This window comes from Pangasianodon hypophthalmus, chromosome 15 (genome assembly GCF_027358585.1).
Source record: "Pangasianodon hypophthalmus isolate fPanHyp1 chromosome 15, fPanHyp1.pri, whole genome shotgun sequence".
Taxonomy (NCBI): Eukaryota; Metazoa; Chordata; class Actinopteri; order Siluriformes; family Pangasiidae; genus Pangasianodon; species Pangasianodon hypophthalmus.
In genome coordinates, this window is record NC_069724.1 from 17,720,124 (window position 1) to 17,739,101 (window position 18,978).

The window sequence follows — 18,978 nt, forward strand, 5'->3', positions numbered from 1 at the left end:
AACTGCAGATATACAGGATTTAATTAGCAGTGTAATACTATTGCGAAATCAAATGCATAGTATGTAAAGTGTCTGTTTTTGAAAACACAACAAGGTTTAAGTTGGAAAAGAAGTGTTCAGGTTTATTACATAGTCTAAAATAGTCTGAATTGTTTGCTCTGAACTGTCAATATTTTAACAGATTTTATTTTATGCTAACAACACTGCTAACATCAACAATTAACTTTAGGCTTCTGAAATGCAAAAAAGTTAAGTAAAGTAATAAATTGAAATGAGACAGTGGTTGTCTATTTTGTTAATTATGTTTTCCATGATATATAACTTTCCATGAAAGTTACATTCAGGTTACACAATCAAGCTTGAGTAATCTTGCATTCATAGGCTTGCATTGCATTTTCTTTTCTCATAAGAATATTCTGAGGATCCTGGCTTTGAAGTGCTGCAGTTTGCTGGCGTCCAGGTTTTGTGCCATTTCCTGGGCCGAGAGGATTGCCTCATGAGCTTCATCAAACAGTTCAGCACCGATCGCGGCCCGAACTCGATCCCTCCATGCGCTCAGTTTGGGCCGTCCATCAAAGACATCTAAACCAGCACCTACAGGCTGAGAGCCATGACACAGAAAATGATGGGTTACACGTGTAAATGTGGTTTTATGACTGAGCGGACAAAAACCAAGGCAGTTTCTTCTGGAACTAGGAGCTTTTGCTTGTTTCCCTGCTGAGTTCCTGTAAAGTCATCGGTTTGTGATTGTGACCTCATTTGCGTAGCCTGTCAAAGGCTCCTCAACCTCCTCGTCAACCTGAGTGACCAAGGTAGGGTGGTTTTTCTTCAGAACTAACAGTGGCCACATACCAAAATCTCAACAGACAATAAGACAGCACTCAAATAGTGCAAATACTATACTATACTTTATATAGAAATATACAAATACTATACTATACTTTATTCAGACTCAAATCACTCAACATGCTAATGCTGTTCTTTATTAAAAATAAAAAGCACTCAACATTATGATGCTGCTCTCTCTTAAGTATAAAGAAAGGATCCCTCAAAGTGCTTATATTTTATATTCAATTTTTTTTGAATAGATCAAAAAGTCTTAATACTGTATTCAGTTGAGTGTGAGGATCATTCGACCTCAAAACACAGCACAACACAGCAACATTGTGAACCCCCTGGGTGCCAAAACTAACCAAAAAGAAGCATACATCACCCTGCTAATGTGAAAGCAGAGAAATCACATGTGGAAATAGAACAATGTGTGGAATTTCATCCATCCCTCTGCTATTAACTTCACAGAAACAGTGTTAGATGTGTTTTGTACATAAACAACTGTGCCTTTTTGAATCAGTTACAAATGTGTACACCGAGTTCAGCGAGTCCGCTCTGGGTTCACTTGGTCCGAGCTGGAATTTCCAGTGTTTCAGTATATTTCAGTTTCAGTATGTGTAATAGTAGTGTTGGTTGCATGATTAGGCTGCACATTTGTGCAAACAGTGCAATTAAACAAATCATTTAACTGAACGGAATCAAATACCAAGATTTGTTGAACAGACTCGAGAATTTTAACTTTAGAGGTAGTACAAAAGCACACTAAAGGAACAAGCTGTCTCAAAATTTCAGTTTGTTTTGAACAGAAGGTGACAATCTAGTCATAGTACCAGTAATAGTACCAGACAGTGTAGTGTGTTTGTATCAGGCTTCCAGCAATGGTGTTTGTACCATCGTGTCTGCAGCTATGAGCATTATAATGCTCTCATTAAGGACCAGAAGCAACTGTGCCTAGTGTTTGGAATACGTACCACATTCACTGCAGTGTTGTATATTTTGAAAAACTTTGGGTCAGGTTCTCTTTAATGCATGCCACACGGATTTATGCGCAGGGCTTTATCAGCCTATACCACTAATAATACCACTGGTGTCTGTAACAATGGTATTAATTTTAATCATGTAAAATTTCAAACGTAAAAAAAATATGGCACAGTAACAATGTGAGATTTATTTTGTTCTTGCTAATTCTTAGCTAGTTAACACTATTTGCTAAACAGTATGTGCCAATTATGGTGTATTATTCTAAAATATGGAAAATGGTTTTCAAATTAGCTCATGATTGTGTGTTTTGCTGGCATTGTTTTAATGATATAATTTTGTTGTTCCTCTTCACATTTACATGGAAACGATTCAGTTAGGTTTGTACCTGCATGACTTCCACAATCGCGACCAGATCAGCCAGTGAGATCTCTTCTCCAGCGATGAAAGGTCTGTCTTGAAGAAACTTTTCCTCGATGAGCTTCAGTGAGCTGTCGAGATCCTCTACAGCAGCATCCATTTTGTCTTTGGGAATCTCCGTGCCCAAAACCTTTGGAATCATGAGCTAAAGACAAAGGAATTGCAGTTTGCAATTAAAACACTGCTGCTATTATGAAACTAAGCAACTGGAAGGTACAATTAAAAAGCAGAGAAATAATTCCTTTACATGAGACCTTATACTTAGATTAGACTGATGACCTCTCACCCTTAGCCAGAACATCTTGGACCCATGGGGTCTAATGGCTGAATGCTGCCAGGACAGATACTCGTTCACACGTGCTCTCTTCTGCACATCAGCTGGGTACCAGTGATCCGGGGTGCCATATTTCTCCACCATGTACTGCATAATGGCAACACTGAAGAGAGAGCATTAAGTATTTTACTTTTCACTAGTCTTGCAAGCATTTGCTAGAGAGTCTGGTACGTTGCCAAGAAACACCTACTTTCACAGAAAGAGGCAATTCAGTTGGCAGAACATGGCAGATAACCACAGACCACTTCGCACAAAAAAGGCCAACAAACACTTACGATTATCTTCTTTACTCACCACTAACTAAAAAGACACCTCTAGTAACGTTTAAAGATGGGATTCTGTCATGGGATCCTTTCGGGGATCCTTCTCTGAAAAGCTCATTGTGTCACAGTATTCAAATGCTTATTTTCTGCTGGAAAAGTGCAGAGAACCAGTGGGACTGTAGCCTTCAAGATTCTGAGGCTTGTGGCCAGAAAAGTGTGCAAAAGAAATCAGATGCTACACTCCTTGTTGGCAGACAGTCACTATGCCCACAGAGGTGTGCTAAGAGCTAACATATGACCTATATGGTCAGAGGAGAATGGCCAGACTGATTCAAGCTGACAGGAAGACTATGGTAACTCAAATAATCACTCTGTACAATCATGACGAGCAGAAAAGCATCTCAGATATTTACAATATAGATAGCACATTTTCTGGCGTGATGTAATCCATCTGAGATTCCTTATCAGTTTCAAGCCTACTACACAAAGGTCTTGAAACAATATTTTGAACATTAACTTGGAACAAATCATTATTTTGGTACATGTAGAGCTAAAGAGAAAAAAGCTACAATATGTAACATTTTGGAGTTTTTCTTGGAAGAATTCTCACATTCCACTCAGTTCAATATGTAACATTTTACAGAAGTTAAGACAGCAAAGCTCAAGGCTATACTCATCTAGGAAGACAGAAAAAATAGTTTTAGAAGCCATGTAGTGGCGGAAAGTTTAGTGGTAGGCTATAAACAAGAAACCAGAGAAAACACTGGGAATTTAAATCCAGTTTCTTTAATGTAACCCTACAAAGAGAACTGTATTTTTGAATGTATGTCTTCATACATTATTTCTTGCAAAACATTACATTATTTCTTGACATGAGGCCACGGTTTTCCAATGAGCTTTTAATTTCACTATTACAGCATTCCATCGCTTGCGAGAGAGACAACACAGCCTGTGTTACACAGAACAGCCAAAGCCTTTCTGCCATGAGGTTTTGTCGAGGAGACAACCACAACAGGCTTCTTGTGATCATCACCAGGGAATTTTTTTGTATCTGTTGAGCATCTAAGCTGTGAAAATGACCAAAATATAGACCTATAGCTTTTACACATAACACGTGATATACTGTATCTTTCTCTTCAAGAAAATTCAGACATGAGTCTCATTGCTGTGTGTGGCCTTCTCATCCACTTCTAAATAGTTTACAAATGAATACATATAATTTTAACTTTTTTTTGGTTTTTCTTTAATGAGGGTCATTAGCTGTGAATCACACACCTTTCACCCAGGCAAAAATCTCCATCTCGGAGGGCAGGTACTTTTCTCATTACGTTGATCTTGCCAAACTCTTCACCATAGTGCTCACCTGGAAATCAAAGGTATAAGCAAGACAGCTTGAATAAGAATCATTATAAATATAAACTGATTTTTAAAAATATCAAAGAAATTTCTCGTCATATGAATTACCGAAGTGATTTGCCAGGTTTTGGTTATGTGTGTTTATATACATACATATAAAATATACATATAAACACATATAATGTATGTATATAAACACAAACACACACAACCAAAACCTGGCAAATCGCTTCAGTAATTCATATGATGAGAAACATATGAACGGTCAATGCCTTTAAAATCGCCATGAAATGGCTTGAGAGCTGTGATTTGATTCCATATGTTGATATATTTCCTCTCACACCGGAGTCCGACTGATGGCGTGTTGAAGTGCTTGACTGATTTACACAACAGCCAAACGCATTCAAGATACACCACAACCTCGCCGAGTCTAAACACAATCGACAGTAACGACAGTTTTACCAAGGACCATACCCCAGATGACGAGCTGCTGTGTGTTGTTGGAGTTATGCTTGTACATGTTTGAGCTGCGGTCGTCCGCAACAGTGATGAAGAGCCATAGAACTGTCACTGGGAGACATCTGATACATCTGAGTGATAGGCTTATAGCTAAAGTATTGTTATTATTTGTATGTACTTTTGTCTAGGTTGTTACACCGCGTTGGCTAAAACCTTAACTCAGCACTGCGTTCCAGATATTCGTCCTGGCATCATGTTCTTGATCAGTCTGAGGTAGCAGGAAAATCTGGCAACAGCCCAAGTTGGTAAAATACTCATCTGAAAAGTGCTTGTCACACAACCTTGAACTTGTAAAAAAAAAACCACCCTCTTCTAAATAAATAAACTCCAACCAACACCAACAAAGCGATGGTTGGAAAAGAGTAGAGTGTGCAGAATGAAATGAAAAGATGAACCATGTTCACTGCTAAAAAGAAGGGGCGGGACATATACTGTCTAGGGAGCATTTAATTGGATGGACACAAGACTAGTACAGGATGTCTCACCAAAAAAGTTTTCCCTTGAATTTTTTTTGTTCTTTTTTTTTTTTTTAATTACACTCTCATATTGGTGTCCATAACACAGGCACAAAAGCTCTGAAACACTGATTAAGCTCCAGAATCTGGGTCAGAAGCCATGTTCTGTACTATTGTGCAGATCTGTGTGAAATATGTGTCAAATACACACAGGTGCCTTGTGCATGGATGAAAGATCTGAAAAGGAGGTTTTGAAAAATAATGAACATGCTTGTATGTGCATTTTAGTGGAAAAAAAAAACTTTCTCAGAGCTTTAAAATCATATATCATGTATGTTGCTCTTCAAAGAAGAATAGCCCTAAACAAATAAATTAAAAATAATAATAATAAAAAAAAAATCATAAGGTTTACTGGGGATAAAATCTCACCAATGACCAGTGAAGCCAGATTTCAGGCTAAAAAAAAAAAAAAAATAATAATAATAATAATAATAATAATAATAATAATAAAAAAGAAAATCAGTCATACAAAATAGCATATTAAAATGATATACACACGTCTTAGGAAATAATGCTCAAACCTGTACTAGTGCCTGAAACAGCACAGTATTTAGTAACACTACTATGCAGTTTAGGACACAGCCTCAGACTTCTCTGCAGCCTACCTGCCATGAGAGACAGCTTCTTGTACTCAAACTGGATGTTGTTCTTCTTGGCGAAGATGTAAACCGAGCGGCATGGCTGAGAAATAAGGTCCAAATAAAGTTCCAACACCATTTTTACTCTTTTTTTAACCACTTCACTTTCTTTCTCCTACCGTACGAAGCACTTTCGTAACGCTCACAGAGCTCAAGCCTTCACGGGACAAGAAAAATACAACAAAAGCCACGCCCCTTTCCAACAATTTGAGGAAGCTACTGTCAATCATACAGTTTTCCACAGAGTAAGTCCCACCCACGTAGCTGCTTTCTCAGGCGTGTTTTTTTTTTTTTTTTTTTTTTCTCCTGCAACTTGTAACTCTTCAATTTCTTTCGAGTTTATTATACTTTAATGGCACGACATGGTGTATATTTTTTATTATTTTCTCAATTGAAGCATATTTTGAGTCCATTTGGAATGAAATGTTTCTCTAATTTTCTGCTATTTAAGGTTTTACAAACCATAAAATTTTTGTATTTTTGACTGAATTTACAGACCCAAATCTTAACTTTTCCTCAGACAGTACATAAGTTACTGTACAGAAGTCAAATTTTCTCCAAGAAAATCACTTGATGGGATTTACCCAGATGTGATATACAATGTTTCTTAAAAATGTAGGTGCTTTTTTTCCATTTTTTTTTTTTTTTGGAAAATCATTCATAAATGCATATTCTAAATCAATATTGAAAGTTCACACGTGACTATATTTCACATTTCTAATAACAACAAACAGGGTGCTTTTCTTCATGTATGCATTCTGAAGCACAGCCATGACCAAGTTCATTTCATTCCTTCCTTCATCTTCAGGAATAGCAGTGGATCCGGGGCCTATCCCGGAAACACTGGGCTCAAGGACGAAGAATTCACCCAGGAAAGAATGTCAGTCCATCCCAGATAACAAAGTTTACTCACTTTATCTACTGAGATAGTCTTTTAAAATATTTTCTTTTATTACAAAACTCTCCTACAATGGTGTCCAGGGCTGTAGCCAGGATTTCGAGGTCATGAGTCGCTTGGGAGGTTCAGCTTCACCCTTACACCCTGTAAATTAACAAAAAGATCACTAATGACACTGACTCGTTATAGTCACAGGGAATCTACAGGCTTTTGAATAACTTTATTAATCTCTTTATTAATCTCAGTTATATCTTTGGCTGTGCTTCATTTACTCACAGATTAGGAAACATTTCGAATACAAGACTGGGGAGAAAGCATACTCATCATGGTTGATGAATAACTTTCATTAAACATTACAAGGAAGAATGTTTTCCCTCAGTGTTGCAGTTTTATTTGCTGAGGTATTCAGTTGGACTTTGTACTACATTCAGGTTTTTTTTTTTTTTTTTTTTTTATAGGGAAGTCATCCAAACTCAAAGCTTCTCCTATAGTTGCTGTGTCGAGGACACCCAACTCTACCTGTCCCAAACCTTGAAGAATACCTTAGTCTCATCAAATATTTTAGATTGCCTCACATAAAACCAAAACCAAAGAAAATGCCCCTCAACTTGAAATTCATACTCTTCAACTTGGAGTAGTCTTCTCATCTACAAGTTCCTTCCGAGTTTACGGAGTGACATCAAAATGAAATGGCTGCACAAAGCATCAGAAGTGAACAGAAATTTGACATATTAGAAAATTCGAAATATCAAGACATGGACGCCTCTATGCTAGTCAGCTAACTGTGACCTTCGTATGTCAAAAGCACCAAGGTCGAAAATGGCATCATTCCAACCTGCGAATTACCACTTACAAGGTAAGTTGTTTGCAGCATAAGTGCTGGCATCCCAAACTCACCAATCCAAGACATACTTTCTTGTCATCCCAGCAATTCCACTGATTCAACCCAATGGCTTTGGGTCCCTACATCAAGACCCACCAAGAACTTTGGGGTAACAGCTAATGATGTCTACAGACCACACTGCAAAAATCTTCTGATGTTCCCCCTGATCTTGCTCAGTGTAACAAGAAGATCAGTCTGTACCTGTCAAAATATGCGATACAACTCCTAACCCAGGCACATTTCATTTCATGACTGATCACTGCAACTTTCTGATGGCCAGTTGACAACATTAAACCCTGTAGATGATCCAGAGTGCTCTGGAACTGTTGCTCAGCCAAAGATTGCATGCATCCCTACAGCAGTTCAAATCAGGTTTAAGTGCAGTATGTGCTTTATCCTGGTCAGGGTCATAATGGATCTGGAGCCTATCCCAGGAACACTTGGCATGAGGCAGGAAGCAGACCACCAGTCCATCACTGTGCACTGTGCACACACTGTGTTTTGCAGGTGCTATTTAATCACGGTTCTAGCTGATGACGTGTGAGGTGTCCATTTCTCAAACTAGAGACTCTGATCTATTTACCCTCTTGCACAGTTGTGCACTGGGGCCTCCCACTTCTTTTCCTACCCTGGTTAGAGCCAGTTTGCGCTGGTCTGGAGTAGTAAACACCTTTGTAAAATTGAGATGTTTAACATGATAAGATTAGCTAACACAATGTACCACTGGAACACAGGAGTGATGGTTGCTAAAATGGGCCTTCCTGTGCCTATGTAGATATTCCAATCGGCTGTTTCCAGCTATAATAGTCATTTACAACACTAACAATGTCTAGACTGTATTTCTGATAAATCTAATGTTATTTCAATTGAAAAAAATGTGATTTGCTTTCAAAAACAAGGCAAATTCTGAGTGATTTCAAACCTTTGAACATTAGTGTAACCCTAACTCTAACCTAAGCTTAGGATCAAACCAGGAGGCTGCAACACTACACCAATGTGCTACCGTGAGTCAATCAAGTCCATGTATAAGTTAATAGAGGCTGGTGAAACTACCTGTGTGGTACTGAGTCCAATAGCAAGTTATGTTTACTTGTAGTCCATCAGTGGTTTAATGAATTTCCTAGAATAATTAGATGTCCAAATAGCTTTCCATAAATGCCTGAAAACATCAGATCTTCCAAGCATACTTGTTGCACACTGTACAACAACATCCTGTGTCTCTGAGTGTGTTTATGTCTAATGAGGTGTGTTCTCTTGTGTATTGTGATTACCACATTCCTCATGACTAAGCCAAAACAAATGTGTTTTGTTCATTTAATGGCAAAAATTGTAAGGAATCCATATGTCCTTTTCTAGAAACCTGACTGCTAGAAATGTGAGCACTTCACATTAGAAAACAAGTGAAATACAACTATTTTTGTACACCACACAAAGTTTGAGACACCATATTTTACAATCATGTGACTGTGTTACAATGGATTTATTTTCAGACTGGTTTTGGATTTAGAATTTTTCTTCCTTCAGTTATCCTGTGTGCAATGGATGCAGGAATAATTAAAGATTGATGAGCCCAATTTAATTTAAGAACTCATTTATTCAAAGAACTGATCCAACAAAACTATTTCATGCTGCATAATTTCGGTCAATTTAGAAAAATGAATGAAAAAAGGAAAATAATAAGCAATAAGGGTAGAATCAGTGAAATAATAAAAATGCAAAGCATTTTTAGGCTAATACTTTTCTCTGGGGCCATCTCTCTCTCCCTCTGGGTGTTAGATTCCTTCTGTGTGGCAAAGCTGCTCCTCTATTTCTCCCCTCAGGATAAACATGATCACTTTAAATTGATTAACTATATAAATTCTACATTAAACAAATAATTAAAAATAATAACCAGGGATCACATAATCAGCTAGACTATGGAAATTAAATTAGTCTACAGGAAGCTCATCACTGTGCCTTTCTTCCCCACCTGCCACGGCTCCAGTGGGTAGAACCTGATCACGATGCTACACACAGACAGAAGAAACAAAAAAACAGTGAGGATGATGTCTCTTATGATATAAACATAATATTATGAATACACACATTTTCACAATCACTCACTGATACACGTGCAGCCTGCATACATACAATCAGGTCCATAAATATTTGGACATTGACAAAATTATTGTTATTTTTGCTGTCTACCACGGTATATAGAAGTTGAAATTAATTAATGAATACTTAACTTATATTTATATAAGGTTACATTTAACTTTCAGCTTTAATTTGAGAGTATTTACAAATCTGGAGAACTGTGTAGGACGTACAGCAAGTACAGAGATCAAAAGTAATTGGACAGTTGGCTTCTCAGCTGTTCCATGTCTAGGTGTGTGTTATTTCCTCATTATTTCACTTCAAAGTAAGCAGATAAAAGGTCTAGAGTTGATTTCAAGTGTGACATTTGCATTTGGAATCTGTTGCTGTTAACTCTCAATATGAAGTCCAAAAAGCTCTCACTGCCAGTGAAGCAAGCTATCATTAGGTTGAAAAATCAAAACAAACCCACCAGAGAGAAAGCTGAAACATTACGTGTGGCCAAATCAACTATCTGGTACATTCTTAAAAAGAAAGAATGGACTGGTGAGCTCAGGAACAACCAAAGGGTGGTAGATGACAGAAGAATTCTTCTGGTGATGAAAAACCCCTGTACAACAGTTGGCCAGATCAAGAACTTCCAGGACCTCCAGGAGGTAAATGTATGTGTGTCAGCATCAATAATAATAATAATAAAAAAAAAAACTTCAGCAGAGTAAATATAGTGGATTTACCACAAGATGTTAAAAAAAAAAAAAACAGGAAGACCAAATTAGAGTTTGCCAAAAATATCTTTTAAAAAAGCCTGCACAGTTCTGGAACAACATCCTATGGGTAGATGAGACAAATATCAACTTGTAACAGAATGATGGGAAGAGAAAAGTATGGAGAAGAGAAGGAACTGCTCATGATCCGATGAATACCACCTCATCCTATGGTGTGCATGTGTGTATCGCTGCCAATGAACCTGGTTCCATTATATTTATTGATGATGTCACTGTAGCAGTATGAATTCTGAAGTGTACAGAGATTATCTGCTCAGATTCAGCCAAATGCATCAAAACTCTTTGGATGCTGCTCCACACTGCAGATGGACAATGACCTGAAGCATACTTCAAATGCAACCCAAGACTTTTTTTAAGGCAAAGAAGTGGAAAGTTCTCCAATTGCCAAAAGTCAATCACCTGACCTGAATCCAATTGACCCTAACCCATGCATTTTACTTGTTGAAGGCAAAACTGAAAAAAAACACTCCACGAGAACAAGCAGAAGCTGAACACAGGTGCAGTAAAGGCCTGGCAAAGCATCCCCGGGGAAGAAACTCGGCGTCTGGTGATGTCTGTGGGTTCCAGACTTCAGGCAGTCATTGACTGCAAAGGATTTGCAACCAAGTATTAAAAATGTCAGTTTAATTTACGATTAATAGTTTGTCCAATTACTTTTGGTCCTTTAAAAAGGATGGGGGTTTTGTAAACGGCCAAATATTTATGGACCTGACTATACATAAATATAATGCAGTAAAAATAATGTTTGAAGAGTCTGGAACACTAAGGCTTACTAAATGATCTTTCCATGTGTAGCAGTGTTCTGTATTACGTTATGTTATGTTACAACACGTATTTGTGTACAGTCATGGGAAAAAGAAAGTACACCCTCCTTGAATTCTATGTTTTTATTTATCAGGGCCTAAATAACAATTGTGTGGTCCTCACCAACTTCTAGAAACAAATAAACAACCTTCCACAATCATTAAGAGAGTAATTAGCAGCCAGGTGTTACTAATGAAATACACAAGATTAAGATAAGATGCACATTTATTGATCCCCTGTAGGGAAATTCAAGTTGACAAGATTAGCTATTCATCAAGAACTGTGACTATCTCTATAAAAGACTTTTGGCAGTTTGGTGTTCTGGGGCACACAGGTGTGTGTCTACATCATGCCAAGAAGAAAGGTCATCAGCCATGTCCTCAGAGAAGCAACTGTTGCTGCTCATCAATCTGGGAAGGGTTATAAGGCCATCTCCAAACGATTTGAAATTCACCATTCTACAGTGAGAAGGATTGTTTATAAATGGAGCACCTTCAAAACAGTTGCCAATCTTCCCACGAGTGGGCGTCCCATCAAATTCACTCCAACATCAGACCATTTAATGCTCAGAGATATAAAGAAAGACCCAAGTGATACATCATGAGAACTACGGGCCTCTGTAAGCACATTCAATGTTTATGTTCATGACAGCACAATCAGAAAGAGACTGAACAAGTATGGCTTTCATGGAAGGAAAAATTTCTCCAAAACGATCTACATGTTACTCAATTATAGAGTGTACTTATTTTTTCCTACCTGTTTTCTGAATGTTGGTTTTTGTTGGCTACATACTGAAATCTGTTTTTTTTTTTTTTTTGGTCACCTGAGATTATCTGTTTGTTTATAGAAGTTGGTGAGAACCACAAAATTATTATATTTAGATCCTGATAAATAAAAACGTAGAATTGAAGGAGGGTGTACTTTCCTTTTCCCATGACTGTACCTGGCATTCTTCGTGGTGCATTTTCAAGGTTTCTGATATCTACAGCATTCAGCGTAAGCAAGTCAAGAAAAAGGGAAAATAAAACATGTCAGTTCTTCAAAAAAGCATTCGGTGCTCAACAATCATGCACCAATAACTCCATATAATGAACCTGCTAGTTATCTGCCTTATAATCAGAAACATGCACCTGGATTCTCAATAAATACTGGTACTAAATCATGCACCATACAGTTAATGGTATCTTCTTATCTACACTAACCAGGTGGACACACTATTCCTAGCATCTCCTTACAGTAAAGAACTACAGTCATACATACATACACACATATATACACACATACATACACACACCATTCACATATCCACAAGCACGTTCATGTTATCCATTGCATGTAGGGCTGCTTTAGATTACAGACTTGCTCTGGCTAGCCAAATAGTGTAATCCCTAGACCCATTTGCTATTAGATACAGTTGGCAAATGCATGTACAAATATGAAATTCAATATTAATTCTTTTTAAAAAATGGACCAGGTATGAAAGTAGGCACTAATAGAACCGAATGTAGGAATTCTGTGGTTCATTTCACTTTCCAAAAGGCCTGTCAATACATCTGCGGAGTAAAAGGATGGACAGTGCTGTGTCTCGTGAAAAAGTACATCCAATTCCGAGCACTTCACAGCAGGCCTACTGTTTATTCTAAAGATCAGCTGCAGCTCAGCCAGTGTTTTTCTTTCGCCACTCCTCAGCTCTGGAGTAGAGAACACTGGGAAGGCTAGCTCAATGTGTATTAAAGTATCTTATTTTTAAACATAAGCACAGTGTGAACACTGCATGTTGTCTTCTTTAAGTACCAAATGCCTATAACTGAATGTGGTTTTGGCATATACCTAGTGTGTGGAGGTAAAAGAGCATAGACTACACTGCACAGGACACTGCTACTCATACTCAACTGGTGAAATACACGTCACTGTCTCTATTTTTGGTCTGAATGCCAAATATGCAAGATTCCTTGCTTTAAAACATTAAATTTGCACCAACATATACTTTACAGATTGACAATGTGATCAAAGTTTACAATACAAAATCTGAAGACCAAATCTGGTCCTGAAGGGCCAAAGTCTGAAGTTTTCTGCTCAAGTTGGTAAACTTGAGTTAAAGTTAATGAAAGTGTTGAATCAGTGGTGCTACATCTCCTACTGACCGGTCCTGGCTGAGTCCCAGCTCCTGGGTGAGAAACTGGAAGAGTTTGGCACTGTGTTCCTTGTTTTTCTCTGCAGTGTCGGTCACAGCAATGGCAGAAACCAAGAGTGAAACGGCAGGGGAACATGAGCCGGCAATAAGCATGGGCAGATCAGGCTTCACCACCACATTCATCCTCTGGGGAAAAAAAAAATTACCGAAGTGTCGGATTAAATCCAAGTTATCCTGTGTTACAGTTCTCAAAGCTCTATAATGACACCTAGTGGCCTGTTTATATCAGAGCAAGTATAATGGCTTAGATCACAGGTTCCTAAATTTCTGTCTATCTTGGAGAAGGGTTATATGGAGGCATTTAGGACACTGCCCAAAGTGACAGGTGCACACCAATAAGGGAGGAAATCTGCAGCGACTCCGCTCCCTGTTTAAACATTGTAGTGGCCACATGAGCTAATCATTGTATTCATAGCAAGGAGTCTCACGCAGAATACTGGGGATGGTAAAAATTGGCCCGGGGACGATTTATTTTTTTCATTTGGGATGAACTTGCAATGGCTGTGAAAATTCTGGGGATGAATAAATGTATACAACAGAATAAATAATAATGCATGAGTGGCCTGAATTTTTTTTTTTTTACACATCATATTCACTTTCACATTTGTGGGTCAAAGTGCAGTCAAGACAATTTACAGAGAAGTCTCCAGAATTTCTCATAGAGCACTGCAGTGCAGCCCTTACCTGACAATACAGCCTGCAGTTTCAATGAAATGACTTCACCATAAAAAAGATGTCAGATGGCCTTGTGCAGAGCACACTGGCACGTGTATCTATACAGGTCAGAGTGACTTTGCTCATTTCTGCATTAATATCAGTGATATTTACTTTTATTGCAACTTCTTGTTGCAATTTTATATTATCATTGCAGAAATTTAATTTCTTTTCTAGTTTCCTATGACCAAAAAATTGTCAGGAAGATCTGCTTTGACGGTTTCCCTGTATGTTACAATACTAATATTACTTACCTTTAGTTACTTACCTGAGTTTTGTAGCACCAAAATGTCTGGAATATATATAATTGTATCACTTTGAACTTTGAGATAGTTGATTCAATGTCTGGGACTGTTGGCATTAGCCTTCGGGAGAGTACCGGGATGATATGGGGAAAAAAGTTAGTTTCGGGAGCCAAGGAAGCAACAATGACCATGCTCTCTGAGTGGGAGGGATGGCATACTCTCTCTCCCCTGTCAATCACAGCAACACCTAGCCAATCACAGGCATCTGTGAGCTCATGTACACAGAAGAGGTTAGATAGCACTTTGTGGATTCACGTGTTTCGGTGGAAGCACGTATTATCCTTCATCCTCCCTGGCTGGTAGCTGTCACACGATAGGGCAGAGCTGGCTGAGCGATGGGTATTGGTAGGTGACCAAATTGGGGAGAAAGTGGGGGAAAAAAATCCAGAAAGAAAAAAAAAAAAGAATGCAGAATGTGCAAAGCAATTTGACATCATCTCATGTATGTTTTAAATAATGTAATTAAGTTATGTAATTAATTAATTAAGAAATAATTAATCATGGGTCATTTATTTGTTTTCTTTTCTTTTTTTTTTTTGTAAACATCACTGAGTGGATTTTTAAACAGTTAAATTGGCTGCCTACACAAAGTCCAATAACACAAACTATATGGACAAATGTTTATAGACACCTGACCATCACAACCATGGGGGTTTCTGAGCATCCCATTCCAGATTTAGTCCTTCCTTTGTGGTTGGGCACTGATCAGTCAGTCACTTGAGTTCTTCCACTCCGATCTTGTATTCATGGTTGTATTCATACAAAGATATCCTATACCATTGTACATTCTTCCAAATTTGTGGCAAGAGTTTAGGGAAGACCCACATATGAGTGTGATGGTCAGGTGTCCAGTTACTTTTGGCCATATAGTGTACTTATATTCCTAATAGTGTCCTGAATTAGTACATAAGAAACCATAAATGAGTCCTAAATAATAAGTGCTCAGAAGTACCCTGATGCCACACTACAGTGAAAATCAGGACAGTGTAGACAGCTGACACATTAAATATTGCTAGTTGCTGGTCCTGACAACATATCTGGTCAGGTACTCAGAGAATGTGCTGATTAGCTTCAGTTAGCATGCAACACAATAATCCCATAACAACTAACAGAAAAGCTGAGAATGCTGGGTCTGACCACCTCCCTCTGTAACTGGATCTTGGACCTTTTGACCAGGAGACCCCCATCCATTAGGATCGGCAACACCAACTCCAGCACTACCACACTGAACACTGGTGCTCAGTCCACTGCTGTTTACTCTGCTAACTCATGACTGTGCTGCAAAATACAGTTCAAATCACACCATCAAGTTTGTTGATGACACTACAGTTGTGGGCCTCATCAGCAACAATGATGAGTCACCGTATAGGGAGGAGGTGAAGCAGCTCGCAGAATGGTGTAAAGACAACACTATCTCTCAATGGTGATAAGACAAAAGAGATGACTGCTGACTTCACTGCACATCAACAGAACAACTGTGAAGAGAGTCAAAAGTTCCAAATTTCTTGGTGTGCACCTGACAGAGAGACCTCTCCTGACACTCAACACCACCTGCCTAGCCAAGAAGGCCCAGCAGCACCTCCATTTCCTGTGGAGCCTGAAGAGAGCCAAGCTTCCCCTCCCATCCTCACCATCTTCTAAATAGGGACGATAGAGAGCATCCTAACCAGCCATCTCACCGTGTGGTACAGGAACTGCAGTCTCTCACCGCAAGACCCTGCAGTGAATTGTGAGAACAGCTGAAAAGATCATTAGGGTCTCTCTCCTAAACATCGCCACCCCGTACAACAACAGCTGCATCTGCAATGCCACAAGCTCCCACCCCTAGCATGGACTCTTCACCCTCCTGCCATCACGCAGAAGGTACCGGAGCACCTGTACCACCACCAGCAGACTCCGCAGCAGCTTCTCCCCTGAGGCAGTAAGACTACTCTATACCTTGCTGCCTCCCTACGCTAACCTGGGCTAGACAAAGCCCTAACCCAGTAACCCAGAAACTCAATACCACTATACACCTGCACCTTACAAAGCTGCATTAGATGCTTTCTCTTAATGAGACGTCAGCTGTTTTCTGGATCCCCTGCAGTTTGCCTACCAGCCACAGGTAGGCGTGAATGATGCAGTCATATATCTACTGCAGAAGGCCCACTCCCACCTGGACTACAACAACACCACAGTGAGAATAACTTTCTTTGATTTCTCAAGTGAATTTAACACCATCCAACCTCTCCTAGTGAGAGAGAAGATGACAGGAATACCACATGACAGGAATACCACATTTCCCTCATGGGTCAGGATGTTGAGCTGGTTGATACCTACAGATACCTTGGTGTCCATCTCAACAACAAGCTGGACAACTCAGAGGTTTTGCAGAGGAAAGGGATGAGCAGATGAGCATGTGGTATCCAGTGCAGTCTTCTTTGCAGCAGTATGCTGGGGAGCCGGCATCAGAGATTGTGATGCAAAAAAACTCAACAAACTGGTCAAGAAGGCTTGGTCTTGGGCTGCTCCGTATGGTTTTGAGGTGGTGGTGGAAAAGAGGACACTCAATAAACTCACAGCCATTCTGGACAATAAAAAGCACCCCCTCCATGACCTACTGGTTAAACAGCAGAACTCCTTTAGTAGAAGACTCATTAAGTGCTTCTGTAGAAAGGAGCAGTACAGGAAGTCGTTTGTACCAACAGCGATCACACTGTACATTGAGCCAGCCTTAGGATAAACAATAGTTGAATTTGAATAGTTGAACTACCACCATCCACTATTCTTATTCATATGCACGGCCACTTTACTTCGTTTTTCTTTTTTTCCTTTTCTCATATTCACTCTACACAATTTTATTGCTGTTTACGATGTTTACACTTTTGACAATGTTTTCACTGCCACTTTAATTCCACTCAAGTCTGCTGCTTGTATCTACAATATTTACACCCCACTGCACTACCACATCACACTCTTACACTGTATTCTTTTATATATATATATACACACACACACACACACACACATTTTCTCTCCTGCTTATTCTACCCAGGGTCACGGGAAGCCTGTAGCCTATCCTAGGGGACTCGGGGCAGAAGGCAGGGGACACCTTGGACAGGGTGTGCACAATCGCACACACTATGGACAATTTAGATATGCTTAGAACGCATGTCTTTGGACTGGGGGAGGAAACCGGAGGACCCAGAGGAAACCCCCGGAGCACGGGAAGAACATGCAAACCCTGCACACACAGGTCAGTGGTGAGAATCAAGCCCCCAACTCTGGAGGTGCGCAGCAAACGTACTAACCACTAAGCCACTATGCCCCCTATATGTATGTGTATGTGTGTGTGTGTCTGTGTATTAACAGGTGAAATTCTCTCTGAATAAAGTGATCTATCCATCTATCTATCTTCTACACTAGTCAGTAGTTTAAAGTCCATCATTTGCAATAGCAAAGTTAAAGTCCATCGTTGCAACAGCCTTCTCACACAACACACTGTTCTGTTGTCACTGTTGTGTATCTATTGTACTGTGTATTTATTGTCTGGCACTGGTCTCACAATGTTGTGTATTTGCACTTTATGTAGTCTTGTGTACTGTACTACTGTATTCTTATGTATTGCACCATGGTCCTGGAGAAACGACATTTAGTTGCAGTGTATACCTGCTTTAAAGAGGAATGACATTAAAATCCCACTTGACTTGACTTGATTAAATCCCATAATTCCAGTGGTATGAAGGGGCTGAGCTTGAGCTGGAGCAGTTAACCGGTAAACCGGTTTTCAGTTCAACAACAAAAAAAAAGTGCTAAAAAACTGTTTTAGCAATATCCGTGCTGCCCTGGGAGGAAATTCCCTCTTATAAAATACACTAATTTTGGTGTGGTCTGGAAAATTACACACTTAAATGACGATTAATGGCATTAAATGTAAAAGTAAACATTACTAACAGGTCACACTTAATTAACACTTCATGACCTTATTATCCTAACAACACTAGCTAGCTCTATTAGCTGGAATATTAGCAATACTCACATCCTCCGGTTTTCCCAGAACAGCCGCTGTGGTGGAGCATAGCTTTTTCAGAAAGTCTTCAGAGAATTTACTTGCGGGCAAATTGGTCTCTAAATTGATAAACGGCATTTTTTTTATTATTATTATTTTTTTCGTCTGAAAGACTCCTTCAGTTTGTACTCTGCCCTGGACACCGTGCCGAAAAACCAACTGCAACAAAACAAGCCCCGCCCACACAACAGGTGATTGGTTGAAACGCAGAGACGCCTGCTCGTTTTTGTCTGTGATTGGTCGGTTTTGTGTAACGCGTGTTCCGGTTGCTTGCACAGAAATATTAAGACTATTTAAGAATATTATGTATTTATTCTCGTGGACTGATACACGGAATTCATATTTATACGTGTTTCTATGTTTTTAAACCTAAGTTTAAATTTTATATAAAGTTTCCACCTGCAGGTTTTGGTTTAA

General features: G+C 39.1%; 2 protein-coding genes across 3 annotated transcripts; both read right to left on the bottom strand.

Moving 5' to 3' along the window:
* On the bottom strand, nt 1-6,020 carry gstt1b (glutathione S-transferase theta 1b). Its single transcript, XM_026929128.3, has 5 exons — nt 5,822-6,020; nt 4,102-4,189; nt 2,516-2,666; nt 2,198-2,374; nt 1-601 (listed from the first exon to the last, which is right to left on the bottom strand). The coding sequence occupies exons 1-5, from the start codon at nt 5,931-5,933 to the stop codon at nt 404-406; spliced, it is 726 nt and encodes a 241-aa protein (XP_026784929.2). The 5' UTR covers nt 5,934-6,020; the 3' UTR covers nt 1-403.
* A 3,189-nt stretch (nt 6,021-9,209) lies between these two features.
* ddt (D-dopachrome tautomerase) lies at nt 9,210-18,740 on the bottom strand. 2 transcript variants are annotated; one of them, XM_053240291.1, is made up of 4 exons: nt 18,532-18,740; nt 13,445-13,620; nt 12,244-12,282; nt 9,210-9,641 (listed from the first exon to the last, which is right to left on the bottom strand). In XM_053240291.1, the coding sequence occupies exons 1-3, from the start codon at nt 18,637-18,639 to the stop codon at nt 12,267-12,269; spliced, it is 300 nt and encodes a 99-aa protein (XP_053096266.1). In that variant the 5' UTR covers nt 18,640-18,740; the 3' UTR covers nt 9,210-9,641; nt 12,244-12,266. The 2 variants fall into 2 exon arrangements, with proteins under 2 accessions (XP_053096266.1, XP_026784806.1); XM_026929005.3 differs by lacking the exon at nt 12,244-12,282 and having other exon boundaries at nt 18,532-18,736.
* Nucleotides 18,741-18,978: the final 238 nt, after the last annotated feature.

What these genes read in the sequence shown, in the direction of transcription:
- gstt1b (XM_026929128.3), bottom strand. Translation starts at nt 5,933, where the DNA reads ATGGTGTTGGAACTTTATTTGGACCTTATTTCTCAGCCATGCCGCTCG. An exon ending in GATTTTTGCCTGGGTGAAAG is followed by an intron (nt 2,667 to 4,101) that starts GTGTGTGATTCA and finishes CTCTCTCTTCAG; the next exon opens with TGTTGCCATTATGCAGTACA. An exon ending in CCAAGATGTTCTGGCTAAGG is followed by an intron (nt 2,375 to 2,515) that starts GTGAGAGGTCAT and finishes CTTTGTCTTTAG; the next exon opens with CTCATGATTCCAAAGGTTTT.
- ddt (XM_026929005.3), bottom strand. Translation starts at nt 18,639, where the DNA reads ATGCCGTTTATCAATTTAGAGACCAATTTGCCCGCAAGTAAATTCTCT. An exon ending in TTCTGGGAAAACCGGAGGAT is followed by an intron (nt 13,621 to 18,531) that starts GTGAGTATTGCT and finishes TTTTTTCCCCAG; the next exon opens with AGGATGAATGTGGTGGTGAA. An exon ending in CTGGGACTCAGCCAGGACCG is followed by an intron (nt 9,642 to 13,444) that starts GTCAGTAGGAGA and finishes GTCTGTGTGTAG; the next exon opens with CATCGTGATCAGGTTCTACC.